This window comes from Suillus subalutaceus (genome assembly GCF_016647625.1).
Source record: "Suillus subalutaceus strain FC151 chromosome Unknown DFJ58scaffold_90, whole genome shotgun sequence".
Classification (NCBI taxonomy): domain Eukaryota; kingdom Fungi; phylum Basidiomycota; class Agaricomycetes; order Boletales; family Suillaceae; genus Suillus; species Suillus subalutaceus.
The window spans coordinates 189590-204384 of NW_024540339.1; the positions used below are offsets into that span (position 1 = coordinate 189590).

The 14795-nt window shown below is 48.6% G+C and overlaps 4 protein-coding genes across 4 annotated transcripts; 2 read left to right on the top strand and 2 right to left on the bottom strand.

The window, feature by feature from the left end:
• Nucleotides 1-729: 729 nt before the first annotated feature.
• DFJ58DRAFT_843501 (uncharacterized protein) lies at nt 730-3378 on the top strand (the record flags this gene model as incomplete). Its single annotated transcript, XM_041392984.1, has 12 exons — nt 730-774; nt 877-907; nt 966-1013; nt 1037-1059; nt 1137-1277; nt 1631-1676; nt 1938-1981; nt 2158-2273; nt 2305-2419; nt 2469-2534; nt 2594-2839; nt 2881-3378. 12 exons carry the CDS (start codon nt 730-732, stop codon nt 3376-3378), a joined length of 1419 nt encoding a protein of 472 aa, XP_041241438.1.
• Nucleotides 3379-4561: 1183 nt separating this feature from the next.
• On the bottom strand, nt 4562-5441 carry DFJ58DRAFT_730565 (uncharacterized protein; the record flags this gene model as incomplete). Its single annotated transcript, XM_041385916.1, has 3 exons — nt 4562-4850; nt 4911-5102; nt 5206-5441. 3 exons carry the CDS (start codon nt 5439-5441, stop codon nt 4562-4564), a joined length of 717 nt encoding a protein of 238 aa, XP_041241439.1.
• Nucleotides 5442-12407: 6966 nt separating this feature from the next.
• On the bottom strand, nt 12408-12830 carry DFJ58DRAFT_663832 (uncharacterized protein; the record flags this gene model as incomplete). The annotated part of the gene is made up of 1 exon (XM_041382400.1): nt 12408-12830. The coding sequence occupies one exon, from the start codon at nt 12828-12830 to the stop codon at nt 12408-12410; it is 423 nt and encodes a 140-aa protein (XP_041241440.1).
• A 962-nt stretch (nt 12831-13792) lies between these two features.
• Nucleotides 13793-14278, top strand: DFJ58DRAFT_663816 (uncharacterized protein; the record flags this gene model as incomplete). The annotated part of the gene is made up of 1 exon (XM_041382399.1): nt 13793-14278. A coding segment is annotated over one exon (486 nt), but the record flags the coding sequence as incomplete, so codon positions are not given.
• Nucleotides 14279-14795: the final 517 nt, after the last annotated feature.

Consider the following 14795-nt stretch of genomic DNA (forward strand, 5'->3'; position numbering starts at 1 on the left):
AGATGTGTGTGTCAGATGGTCTTCGCAGCTTCAAGGGAAGCGGATTCAACCAACAGTACAAACTATTGATCAGTGCGAGAAGCGCTCGAGGTTGTTGAGGGCCATGAATTTGAGAAGTGAGTGATCGTGAATTACAATTTATGCTGGTCCCAGACTCCAAATCCTTTGGAAACACTACTAGTAGAACAACAGTACAAACAATTGTTCCCAGTGGTAACTATTGATTCCAGCAGCCAGCAGAGACGATGTGAATGATGTGGATGATGTGAACGGTCAGTAGGCAACAGTACAGACCATTGCCCCCAGAGCAATATGGAAAGCCGGACACTCGTGCTCAAATCTTGAGCAAATATGGCCTTATATAGAAATCGGACCTCGAGCACCATCCTGGCGTATTTGCTTGTGTTGATTAATGCAAACCTACTTGCGTGTTTGAACTTTGAATTCAAGCTCAAGTCGAGTATATAGGGATGAAAACCAAAAGTTGTAATACTTTGTAACACTGCCCAAAAACATACGCCAAATGAAACCCGGTGTCCATCTAAGCTACTTGAGTATTTTCTTGTGAGTGCAATGCGTGCAAACGCATGCACTTTGCGCAAACTTTTGCACTCCTTGCACTTATTTCGCAACTGCATGGATTCCGCAACATTTACATTTGCCGCATCTGCTGCTTGCATGTGTAGTGCATGAAGTAACAAAAGCTTTGCAAGTCTAAATTCTGTCTTCATGTCATCAACACCTCTCTTGCTCCCTTACCGTCATGTTCCTCTGGTACAACGACGCCACAGCTAGCTAGTAACCCACTCGAGCTCTGGGCCTAAACACCTAAGTTTCCTCAATAGCAGCACCCTGACTCGGAGTCTTTGCCTTCAGCCGATTCCTCGGAACAACTCGAATACTCAATGTAAGTTTTGTACATGATACTCAGGCTGATACATACTTGAATTGTTTGAATACTACAGGGCCGAGTGCATATGTGCGCATCTTAGGAGTCGAAAGTGACACAATTTGTGAGCTGTTGCACGCCATCGAGACTCACCATTAAACGACAGTTGGGTACGTTTAAAACGATCAAGATCAAGACTGTTTTTCCTCTATTTTATGATTCATCATGTACGTACTACTACTAGTAGCGGTCGCCCCGTATCCAAGTCGTGCTTGAGGATCGGGAAATGAGAGAGCGCTTTTCTGTGTCATTTGGAGATCCAAAATGTCCCGTGGTGGCAGGAGACATAACGAATATCATGGATGATGCAGATGCCGATGCATTGGAGGTAAGTTACATAGCTGAAATGCAAATACTGGACCACTGAACGCCATGATCACGCAACCACACACATTATTGTCTTAATTTTATTCTCACAAAGAAGGTTCGGCAGATACAATTACCCCCCACCGACCCGGCCAAACAATTTTTTTTTCCTCTTTTGCATTATCATGCGGGTGAACTCAGTTCAGTTCAAACAATGAGGATTATTTCATCTACCCCGCAAGTTGGACATGAGCGGGCGACCAAATGGTCACAAAAACAGTCACCAGCAATTAGACCGCTAGGTTATGTCTATTACACCCACGTCGATCAAACATTGTACCGTTCTGTTGTTGAGCCTGCGGCCTTCACCACTAGCCATCTATTGACAGCGATGGCCTTGGCCTCCTTTTCCGACTTAGTGGTATGTACCGCTGAGCGCTTGTGCTAACGGGCGATTAGGGCGTCCGAAAATTTACTCGGTGGCTTAAGCTTGTTTCCCTCGTCAATGCTCATGTCCTGGTTCATATCCAATATCGGTGCAGAAGTCTTGTCTTCTGATTGGATCAAGTAATTTTTTGTTCCCCCTGGATGTGAGCAATTACTTTGAGCGAGTCAAAGTGAATGCCTTTGTGGTTCGTCGAGTTCAAATCTTCAAGCATTTCTATGATGGGAAACTCAATAGCTTATATCTCCGGTCAACAACATTTCTTAGCAGATGTCCACCATGTATGTCTGTTGCCTTTCGTTCGCTGTCACCTAATAATTTCTTGGTTCAGTCGTGTGACTCCACGTCATCAACGCATTCCCCTGCCTCCGCTGGCGGTGCAAAATTGCTATTTTCCTTTTGATGGTCAGACTCTTCATGCACAAACCAACTTCTTATATCAACTTTTGTTTCACAGGATGATGTCCCTCCAGCACGCTTTCAGGAGGATGCTGCCCGCCCCAGAAAGGAAGGCACACATGTCGTGGACTCTGCCATCTGGATGCAACGAGCAACCGGACAAGGTAGCTGTGTGTCTTTTGACCATGTTAACTGATTGACGTAGATTCATCCCAATCATAATCAAGCGCAAAATGGAATTCTCTGACTTGGCGATCCCTCGGAAGCAACGAATACTTGAATCATTCCCCGAAGATGGCATGCGTCACCTTCTCGCTATGGTAAATTCCTATTTCAAATGTTGACCCATCAATCCTAACGAAATTGTAGCCCATGAAACTAATTCATTGCAACATGGACCTCAGCCCTACTGCAAAGCGCTTGTATAGGGAGGTGGTATGCTTTTTCGCGACCGATCTCCACTCATCCGAGGGTAGTCTGACGTTTTCCTGAAGCATAAAGCGGACACTCAACTGTGTCCCTTTATGATCAAACGCGCGAAATCTCACGAGCCGTCCAATGCCAGGACTTCCATTTTATCACTACCCGTGGAAATTCTCATTATCATTGCCAGTCCACTAGGAGTAGGAGATCTTCACTCCCTTACCCAAGTTTCCTCTGTGCTGAGAGAGATCGCTGGTCCTCTCTTCTTCGCCATCAGGAATTTTCCAACTTCCCCGCAGGATATGTTTAACCTCCACGTAAACTCACCCAACTTTGATGTGTTAATGACTTGGAGAAGGACAGATACTTTTCGTCCACCACGCATGATGCTGTGCTGGATGAAGTTGATGTGCGACCCGCACAGCTCTCTGCATTTTCACATTTCCTGCAATCCATCCCCCGCAAATCCCTACGATACATCACGCTTTTCTGGAGTTTCAACATTCTCGCCTCCCCCGTTTTTCCACAGATAATCGCGTTCCTCGAGAATATCTGTGCCTCCGGCTGCGAAGAGCTCACATGCATGGGATTCTCCGACTACATGTGCTCGCCATCCGTCTTTGGGCTCGCCAAAATTAAGGTGCACCCAGGTTTGAACCGCCTGAAATGCTTCGAGGCATCATCTTGGGTGTTCTTTTCTCCTGAGCTCCTTCCTTTCACGATGCAGACCATTCATTCATCCTCTTTGGAGAAGCTTCGATTGGGCCGTGTGGGTCTCAGTTCTGCGCAGTGGGATAAGCTCCTGCGACACTTGTCGAACTACGGGTCGATGCTGATTGTGCACCGTCCACGCTGATTCAATTTCTGGCTCGCCATCCTGACATGAATGATCTGATTATTATTCCGCGACCTGATGTATCTTGGAGGACCACTCGGGTCGCCGCTCCTACCATCCTTTCTATGTCTGTGCTCGATGGACCTTTGTCTCATGTACTCGCAGTCCTCCACAACCACCGTAAACCACCCTCCCTCCAGTCCCTTGCAATTTCATTGCAATCCGATGATGCATCTTCCAATTACATGACCGCCATTCTGCGATGTATTGAGTATTGCGATAGTATCGGATATCTCGCACTTGACTTGCCCGTGCAAAATCATCCTCGGTCGAAAATGATGAGTCACCCGGACACTTGTTGTACGGTCCCTGTCATACACTTGGGATTGTGTTACTTTCCCGCGTCGGGTGCCACTTTGAGAGAGGATTCACTGGTGAGCATTCATTTAATGACATGTTTCGATGCTCATTGTGGTTGCAGGCATTATCTGCGACCTGGATCAGAGCCTTTCCTCAAATAAAGTGTGTTAGCATGCAAGGCCACTCGAGCAGCACTGCCATGGATCTTATCCAAGCTATACGCAGTTTTGTTGCAGATGACGTACAAGTGCTTGTGGAGCTGAATAGTGACCCTTTGTGAGGGACAAGAGATGTGTAAGACTTCCTGTGCACCAGACTGGTTCTGACCGGAAACAGAGAGTTATAATTTCTAGTTGTACATTGGAACAAATGAATACAATGTGATCGACTGAGACGAAATCATGACGCATGCGGGACATCGGGATGATGACAATGACAGCATACATACCGCCGAGCACATCGAATGTAGCCAACTGAACCAGCTGCAACTCGATCCATTCAAGAATCGACGGTGCATATGCCATGACAATGTACTCACAATCGTTGCCCGTGGATTATGATGATGAATGGTAGGAAGTCGAAAAACGGTCGCAGACAACTTAAAGGTGCCTTAATCAAAGTGTCCAAGTAGCTCAACGGTTTGTGCTATTGAGCAGCTGCACGCATTAAGTACTCATGAGTGAAACGGTGCATACCATTGTGTCCGTCAGTCACGATGAAAGAGTATCAAGTAGTCGAAGTAGAACAATTTGTATTAGCATACACGCTGCGGGATGTACTACATGCTGTCGTGCATCAATAGTCCATGGCGCGCCGTGATAAATCATTGCCCGCTCACTCCTGATCACATCCTAGCCCAAAAAGAGTAGGGACCTGAATCTATTGTTTTGGGAGATATGGTAGGACTTAACTCTTCAGCGTCTCCCTCCAATACACGGCCTATGTTCTTAAGTTGCTTCAACTTCAGAACCTCTGGTTGCGTAACAGGGCAGACGAGGATGGACGCGAGGGCAGGGCAGTCCGCATCCAGCAACAGAGCTGCCAGCGCGTTTGGTGTGCAGAGTAGCGACAGATGATGCAGTTGAGGGAAAGCAGACATGAAGAGACTGAATGCAGTCACGGTTGCATGAACCCTGTGGAGCGACAATCACCGAAGGTTTGGAAACGGCATGCTAGTTCTGGTGACGGCTGACGGGTGCTTGCTGAAGCCAGTTGCACAGTAGCTCAGGAGATATTCAGTGTTTATGCCGAGTCCGAAAATAGGACGTTCTTGTGGGACGGTGGGATTCACGTCCTCGATGGAAAGTGCCACAAGGTTTGGGGCATCAAGGCGACTGAATAGTGCGTCCAGCGAAAATCCGTCTCGGTATACCCCAAGTGGAGCTCTTCAAGCATCGGAAGTGACATGACACAGCAATTATGGAATGGTCGCGTAAGGATCGGCCCAAAATTTCTAACGACAAGTTTTCGCAGCAGCAGAGGACACACCCTTTGATCATTGCTGAAAATTGATCAAATGTTGGTCTGTCGCCTTCGTCGTGATGCGAAAGCTCCAATGACTGAATCTGGTGATCGACACCAAGAACGTGAAGGAAACCTGTCCAGTTCAACGGAACACCGAAGAGATGGACGTGACACAGTTTCGGGAGGGGGTGACATGACGCAGGGATTTGCGCAGGGAGATCTTGATCAGACATGCCATCTTGGGTCTTGTTCATGGACATTTTGATCGGGCCTCCCAATCAAAGCAGCAAATGGGATGCTATTGAGCTCCATAGGCGGAGCGAAATCTTTAAGATGGGCTCTGTAATAGTCATTGGATCACTTGAGCTTGATGAATTCGAGGCGTGGAGCTCGTGAACCGAGAATAAAGTCAGGGCTTGGACCTCCTGAATCGCTTGGAGTCGGGGTGCACGCACTGAGAACTTGAAGTGCAGTGCAAAGCAGCTTCAATGTGTCGCTGATAACCTCCAGTGAACGCCATCGGTGCATGTGCGGGAACAGAATGGCAAAGATGTGGCGCATAGACTCGAGCCCCTTCAGTGACAAATCCCATATTATACAGGTCACCCGACCTACATAATATCCCGTGTAATACGGGCCAGCGGATTATGGGCCGATGTTATGTATATTCCCGATGTTGACAGGTGGGCCGGGAGGCATATTATTTCCGATGGAGACGGGTGGGCCCATCTATGCTGATGTTATATATATCATCGACGATAGCAAAATGGGCCGGGAGAAATATTATTATGGAGATGGGTTGGGCCCATGTGGGTAATATGTAGAGTAGGATTGACATATATTATAGTCCTGAGGAGAGATGTATAGCAAATAGTATTATATAGACGTGTGGGCCGACGTATTAGTATTATTTTGTAGACGGATGGGCCGAGGGAGCGGTGAAATATTTATTAGATAGACGGGTGGGGCCGAACGTGGGGTAATATCAGATAGACGGGTGGGGCCGAGGGTGAGGGGAATTATTATTACATAGACGGTGGCTATGTGGGGTAATATTAGATAGACGGGTGGGCTGAGGGTGAGGGTGAGGTGAGTTTATTTATTAGATAGACGGGTGGGCCGATGTGGGGTAATAATAGATAGACGGGTGGGGCCGAGGGTGAGGGGGAATTATTTATTACATAGACGGGTTGGCCGACATGGGGTAATAATAGATAGACGGGTGGGCCGAGGGTGAGGGGCATTATTTATTACATAGACGGGTGGGCCGACGTGGGGGTCATATTAGATAGACGGGTGGGCCGACGTGGGGAATTCTACATAGATGGGTGGGGCCGACGTCGGGTAATATTAGATAGACGGGTGGGCCAAGGGTGAGGTGGAATTATTTATTAGATAGACGGGTGGGCCCAGATACGTATCATATAGACAGATAGGCCTAGGTATTGTACATTTTACGAGTTTCGAGTCTCGAGTTAAGAAATTCAAATTTAAGATGATATACATTTTTGTGTCTTGAAATACTGAGACCCGAGACCCGAGATTTGGCACTCGGTAGTCGGTGAAATGAGTACAGAAATACATAAGATAATACACATTGTTCTCAGAAATCACAAAGTTTCAAATGTCGATTTGTAAATCACGAGTCACACAGTCTCGAAACTCGAATCACACCGAGTACCGAGTACCGAGTACCGAGAACCGAGTACCGACACCCAGAATTCGGCACTCGGCACGCGAGACGAAAGATTGGAAACAAAACTCAAAATTCGAAACTCGAAAGTACTGACTACCAAATACCAAGTACCGAGTACCGAATCTCGGGTCTCGGTACTCGGTATTCAGTACTCGACACGATGCTCGAAACTTGTAAAACTGTTTCGAATCACCGAGTACTGACTACCAAGTGCCGAGACCCGAGATTCAGTACTCGGTACTCGGTAGTCAGTACTCGGTGATTCGAAACAGTTTTTACAAGTTTCGAGCATCGTGTCGAGTACTGAATACCGAGTACCGAGACCCGAGATTCGGTACTCGGTACTCAGTAGTCAGTACTCAGTGATTCGAAACAGTTTTATGAGTTTCGAGCATCGTGTCGAGTACTGAGTCCCGAGTACCAAATCTCGGGTCTCGGCACTCGGTAGTCAGTACTCAGTGATTTGAAACAGTTTTATGAGTTTCGAGCATTGTGTCGAGTACCGAATACCGAGTACCGAGACCCGAGATTCGAGTGCTTTCGAGTTTCAAGTCTCAAGTTTCAAATCTGTCGTCTCAAGTCCCGAGTGCCGAATTCTGGGTCTCGGGTCTTGGGACTCGGAACTCAGTGACTCAATCAATGGACTGGCAGAGGTTACATTCATTGAAAACTTGTATATCATCTATCACTATGCAATTATGTAGCCATGTCAACCTCCACAGAAGACTCTTCAACCTTCACCTCCACCTCAACATCCATGTTGCTGGAAGAGTCATATTCTGGGACAAGGTTGCTTGGATCACCTGGGTCCCACAATTTTCACCGGATGCATCTGGATCCTCTGGATGAACAACTTGGTTGTAGTTACGAACAGGAGACCCTCAATGGCAGAGGCATCTGGGAATGTCGGGGCTGCGGGTGTGGGAAGCCATTGTTTTCCATACTGAGATCAATCAGAGGAGGGAGTGCGGATTTCTGGGGTGACATGGTGCGGGGGCCGGATTGATCAAGCAACAAGGATGTTGCAGGGGCAGGAGTGTTGGGAAGTGGGAATGAGGGGTGCTGGTCGATGATTTTGCGCCTAAGGCCTTCATGAAGGCGTTGCAGGGTGTCAACTCTTACCATCCTGCTCTGCCACACGAGCCTCGAGAAGAGCGATTCGAGCTGCGCCATCTCGAATCGCAATGGACATGGCATGGAGATCTGGCATGGGCACCCCAAGTGCTGCAGCAGGGACTGCCGACCTGGAAGACGGAAGGGCTACAAGGGAAAATGAAGGTCAGACGGTGATGAAAAACTCGGGTGACTTACGAGCTGGGTGCAGGTGCAGGTGCAGGTGCAGGTGCCTTGACGGCAGTGATAGTCTTGCTGCGACCACGTGTCTGGGTCTTGGAGTGGTCACAGCAGTGACACCAGAAGTTCCGGCCCGGCCATGAGACTGACTGCGAGTTCGGGCCCTGGACTGGGAGGCAGGGGAAGCTTTGGAGGGGGCGGGAGTTTGGGATGCGGGGGGAGCCTTGGAGGGAGTCTTGGAGGAAGCCCTGGATGGTGTTCTGGACCTCGTCTTCCGGGTAGTAGAGGAAGAACGATCACAAGGAGGTGGGGATCCCATAAGTCGCGGGGGGTGCACTTGATCTTCTTTGTTGTGCAGTAGACGCACGACATACATGGAGCCCCGGTCCTCTTGTCCGGCCGAGTTGCGCAAGGCCAGTTGTGCTTGTGGCAAGCATAGCATGGGTTGTTCTGTTGGTTGTATTAGTGTATGGACACTTGAGATATTTCAAAGTACTCACCGGTCCGGGAATGAGAATGTCAACTGCAGGGATGACTGGGGGTGCCTGCACCGGAGGTTTGGGAGTGGGCTGGGAGGGCTCCACAACTGCTGTGTGACTGCCGGCAATCACCTGGTATAATGTAAGCACACACCCGAGTCCCGGACACATAAATGACACTTACTGTGGCAGGGCCAAAGGGCTTCTTCTTGGGTACCGGGGCGAGCGAGGGCGAATCAGGTGTCCTTGCGACAATTGTGGAGAGCCGGGGAAGGACGACCTCCAGCACTCCACCCAAAGGTGGCTACACGAAAATGAGAGACAATGAAAAAATGAACAAGACGACATACCTGCATAACCGAGTCTTCATCATCTTCCGACTCCACGATGGCCTTGGACTTCACAACGCAAGCAGACCTCTGACGCTTGTGACTCTTCATCGCAGATTTCGGGGGTTGGGAGGAGAGTCCAGAAATCAAGGGGGACTTCCTCTTCTTACTCCCTTCTGCCTCGGGGTCTGGGTCAGCGAAGACAGCCTTACCTTTCCCCTTGTCCCGGGACTCGGTGGTGGGGTTGGTGGAAGGGCCGGCGACATTGCCGGCAGGGATGGCTGGGGAGGGAAGATTGACAGGAATCGGACCTGTGGATGGGGGGACAGAGTTGGGAGATCGAAGGTCTGGTCGCCTAAGGCGTTCCAGGTGAGGACCTTGGGGGTGTACCAGGTGTGCCTAAGAATGCGAGGATCGTCATACCCGATGGAGTGCCAGTCTGGCCAGACCTTGGGAACCATGTTCCGAATGCGCTGGAGCTCTTTGGAGCATGAAATGATGCGGCCGGGAATAGGACCATCCCCGGACCCATACTCCTTGGCTACATCAGACTACCAAGATGTTAGAGAAGAAAAAGCACCCAAACAAAATACATACCACAAGTGTAGCAACCTGTTTTCCCAAAGCCGAGTGGCTGGGACCCGGGGGAATCTGCCGGGTGGCACTGATGATGGCCATGATCTGGGCAGTGGATGCCTTGAGATGGGTCAAAGAGTTGTCAACTGGAGTGGACATGATGAGTGGGTTGAGAGATTTAAAGATCTTGAAATCAGATTGAAATCAGTTATCAGAAAGATGAAGTTTCAAAACTTTAGATCATCAGTCAATCAGTCCACCAATCTCCACACATGAGTGCCCATCCAGCCATTAGATTTAATGACCCCACTGGTGACCGACTATAATTCTATGGATGTGGATGACTATCTATGGGCCGGGCATCACTAGGTATGTTGTATTCTTATCATGCCTTATCTATTCACCGGGTATCCCTTAGATGACTTAGATGACTTATACCTCGGGCCGGATGATGACATAGAATATGATTCTATGTCATCCGGACCCCCGGATGCGTCAGCTGCAATACCCAGTATGACTATACATTACTGATGACCTGGGATCACCATGCATGCTAACTTCACCCTTGAAGATCAATCACATCCGGGTCAAGCTGATGATGCCAGCTGTCTCATTGATCCAGACTTGTACCTTGGGCCTGAGGATGATGTCATTGATGTTGATGAGTTGCTGGACTCTGCTGATCCTCCCACTTTTTGCTCCGGCTACCTCAGAGGTGTCTATTTCATGTGGGTCCATTCATTCTAGACCATTATGGAGACTGATCTTATCTCCCAAGCCGACAAATCATCTACCGAACTCCCTGGAGACCAGCCGGAGCTCAATATTGAGGATGTACGGTTGATGGTCCGGGAGCTCCATCCTTTCGGAAAATACCAACACCCAGAATGTGAGTATCTGAAAGCAGAGCATTTATCCTTTGAGCTAATCTTTCTGGAAGACCAATCCGTCCCAAGATCGACTCCATGATTACAAACGCCGTACTGGAGGTCTTCCTGACCTTCCATCCAACAACTAATCGAGGCCAAGCGTCCATTCCAAACTGCTTGGGCAGAAACATCTGACAAACTGAAAAAAGCTGATGCAGACTGCAGAGGTTGCAAAGAGTTGAACAGATGAGCATTGAAATGCTCAAGGTAGTAGATTCCATGATTGAACACTTGAAGAACAAACTGACCATGTAAATTACTGCATTGCAACATGTGAATTTTCATTGACATCCCCACATCATGTACACTACCGAATTTTTCAATACATGTCCCTGGGTGTCGAACGGGACTCAATACACGATGGTCGGGATTTGATAATGGGACTCAACACTCGGGACTCGATTTTCGGGGACTCAATGTTCGGTGCTCGTGACTCGACGCTCAATAGTCGGGACTCAGTGTTTTGACGAATCTCGGGGTTCGGGACTCGAGGTTCGATAGTCGGGATTCAATGTTTGTGACTCAATAGTCGGGACTCAATAGTCTGGACTCAATAGTCGGGACTCAATAGTCGGGACTCAATAGTCGGGACTCAATAATCGATATTCACTAGTGGGGACTCTGCATATTATATTAGGTCTGATATATGAAAGTTACACATTGACATGTAAATACAAGCAGGTAATGGCAGGCAGTGTAGTATCAGCCCATTACTTCTTTCCCCTTGCTCTCGTCACTCGAGTGCTTGTGTCCAATGGCTGCTGTGTTGACTTACTCCGGGTTGTCCTCGCCGATGGCTCAATCACCGCTTTCCTTCCCCGCATGTTCTTCGGCGGCCGGCGACCTATTGACTCGTTCGGTTGCACCATCCTCCTGAACATTGCGAGTGGACTCTCGCAGTCAGCCCAGTCAGGAGGTCGCCCCATTCGCATGTCAGCAGTGCACCAGTCTTCCTGCATTGACCAGGCGAGGCTTTGGAATTGCATGTGGGACCGCTGTCCCTTCATGTGCCTGTCGAAGGACCAGGCTCTGTTCTGGGTCTCTTTTGCGGGGATCTACCTTCCTCTGTGTCATCATCAGCATCATCCTCCATGTGATGAGTGTTGTCCTCGGGATTGCTCTCTGGATCCCTCTCGTGATTGGCCTCGGGATCACTGTCAGTTTCGGTCGATGAATTCCGAGGCCTTCGGATCATACTCATCTGGCATTACGAGTCCGATGAGAAGGTGAATTTCCGGATACAACCGAGGCTACCATGTCCCCATCTCTGTTCCTCCATGCTTTGACCAGGAATGTTGGACCTTTGCCTTTCTCCTGCCGAGCATACCAGAAATTCAGTAAGGCGGTCATGTCCCAATGTTGCAACTTCGAAGGCTCCTTCAAGTCCACATCCGCCGGAAGATGTTCTTGCCACAAAGTCATCCTGACTTTGTACGATGGCGCTCCATGGCACAACTGCCTTGACAATCCCAGAACAGATACCTGTATAAATGCATTCAACAAATGTTCGGGTGTTGCGGATGACGGACTCACAATAGTGCGATGTGAGAAATGCTCTGATGATGGCTTTCTTCTCCTCGAGTTTTCGTCTCGGTGATGTCAGGAAGCACCGGCATCCCATCCCATCAATTTTCGAGTTCGAAAGCAGGCTTCCTGATTCTCTTTCGACCTCCATTCACCTGTCGCCCACCATCTTCGTGCCCCAGCACCTATCATGACAAAGATCAACTAATTCATTCCAGTAGCCAGAGATCAAACACTTCACCGAATTGTTCCTGCGCGTACTCCTGCCAAACTGGCTTGATGTCCTCCCAGTCCTTCGTCCTTCATGAAACTTTCCCATCTCCTAATGCCTCGTTATCATCGTGCCTGCATGAAATGTATTGAGATCGAAGATCTGCGACAATCTGCAATGACAAAATGACTACATCCCGAACAGCACCTCTCCCTGTTCATTCTTCCATGCCGACATCACAAACACTCTCATCCCGCATTGCCTCCACATCTCCTTCGAAAAGTGCTCCATATACGCCGGTCCCTTCTTACGAGCCACTTGTGCTTGTATCTCGGGAGGAGGAAAGTTGCTGGACCATTCTTCAGCCGTGTCTTTCGCCTTCTCCAACTCATCATCGGACAATTCAGCCATGACTCTTTTTACAGCCGCCTGATAATGCTTGAACATACCGGGACCTCCTGGCTTTGCCCCGGACTCGTCCTCAATCCTCTTCAGCACCTCCTCCCGTTTCTGCTGGTAGATCACCTGCCTAGGAGTCCATTTCCTCCCATACTTTATCATGTCCTTCCTCTCCTTCTTTTTCTGGTTGTTGAACAACCATGTCTTGTACATCTGAGAGTTCATGGAAGAATAAGATGTTAAAATTTTAGTTTTGAATGAAGCAAGGATGAATCACCTGCTTCCTCTTCTTCCATTGTGCTTGGTCGACCTTGGGAGCAAATAGCCTGGCAGCCCTAGCTATGGCAGTGAAAACTGCCCTCTTCTCAATCCTTTTCGCCGAAGTCCACTCAGGAAGGTAGTTCTTCAACTCCGAAATTTCGTTATCCGTGAGCTTCTGTGTCTGTGGTTGACGCGCCCTATGTCTTCCAGAAGTGGAAGTCAACTGAGTGGAATGACCTGATCTTGCCATTGTGAATGAGATTGCAGAAAGGGCTGAGGATGGCAAGGTGGAAGTAATAACGGTGACAAGTTCAACTTTGAGCAAAGCCTAACAGTTGGTTAATCGACCCATAGTGGACGCAATTCCATTATTGGAAATGAATTTGTAATGACGCATCAAGCCCGCATAAGATCACATTGCAATAACAATTTATTCGCATTCCTGAGCTCGTGCTTTGCTTGCAGCCTTAGAAAATAACATGAAGATAGGTAGATGCACCCCACTGCAAAGATCCCACAGGGTAGAAGCAAGGGGAAGCAGAGGTAGGAAAATTTGGGTCAAGGTCCCACTTGCAAGCACAAAAAGACGTGCATACAGGTCCATGCCTAGCTCTCCCCCAGAATCACCAACACTTCGGCCTGTTGAGGCACCACCTCTTTGGGAAGACATTCCTGACAATACTTACGAGCAAGACCAAGGCTCATTTGAGCCTTTGCAACTCCCAAAAACCATGGCAAGTTCATGTAAAATGTTGCATTGCAATTCAAATGATAGCTAAGTATAACAAATCCAGAGTCAGAATGACTACCTCAGGCAATGGCTGCCAAGGCAGAAATCATATCTGCATCACCTCCTGGATCGAGAAGCTCCACCAGAAGATAGGAGATGCGTCGTCTGCGACCAGGATGGGGTCTACAAATGTCAAGATTGTCTTGGGGAGCCACTCTATTGCACTGGCTGTTGCAGAAGTCAACATCTTTGCAATCCCTTCCATTGGATCAGTCAATGGAATGGTCAATTCTTTGAGCAAAGTTGTCTCGCTCACGTCGGACTCGTCATACACCTCGGTCATGAGGGCAAACAATGTCCGGTACTTACGGATAGGTGGGACTTGTTCGAAGAAGACGAACCGGAAGACCAGCTTGAGCCTGAAGATCTACCATCTGTGTCGGGACCCGAGTTCCAGCCGAAGGAAAACACCATGGTCATCATTGACAAGTCCGGAGTTCATCGCCTCCGGGTTCGATGCTGCGATTGTCCAAATGCCATGAGTCCAGACCTTCAAATGTTTCGACATGGATTTTTCCCCGCTTCATTTAACAAGCCGAAGACTTTATTCACCTTCAGGGTTCTCGATGATTTTCTATGGACAACCTTGAATGTGGGACCTCGGCGATGAACTATTACAGCAAGCTCCGGCGAATGACCTCGAGGATGTTTCCACACCTTGTACCGGTAATGCCATGTCTCTCTCATCTAAAGGACATTATATTGACAAGGCATGGGGCAAGGACCGATACCGAGAGCTCATGAGAGTCGCCCGACAGTGGAGGCAGTTGAAGACGATGAAATGGCATGGCTTCGGCCATTGTTCCGACAGCCCGAATGCAGGAGATCTCGCATTATTTTGCCCGGCATGTCCTCAGCCTGGGATTAATGTGTCCTTCTCAGGGGATGAATCACTTGATGAGTGAGTCTTCCTCGATACCGAAGTCACCTCAGCGATAATAACAACTCCAAGGTGGAAATACACCCGGTCATTTGTTATGGATGGAAATTTCAAAGCTGAACACCTGCATCCCATGAAGCCATTTGATGAAGTTTGGCTGTCAGATGGGTTGGGATTCATGGTGGGAAAGGACAGGTATAACACGCATCTTGCAGAGGCTGCCGACACTTTAGAAAAATCAAGCTGC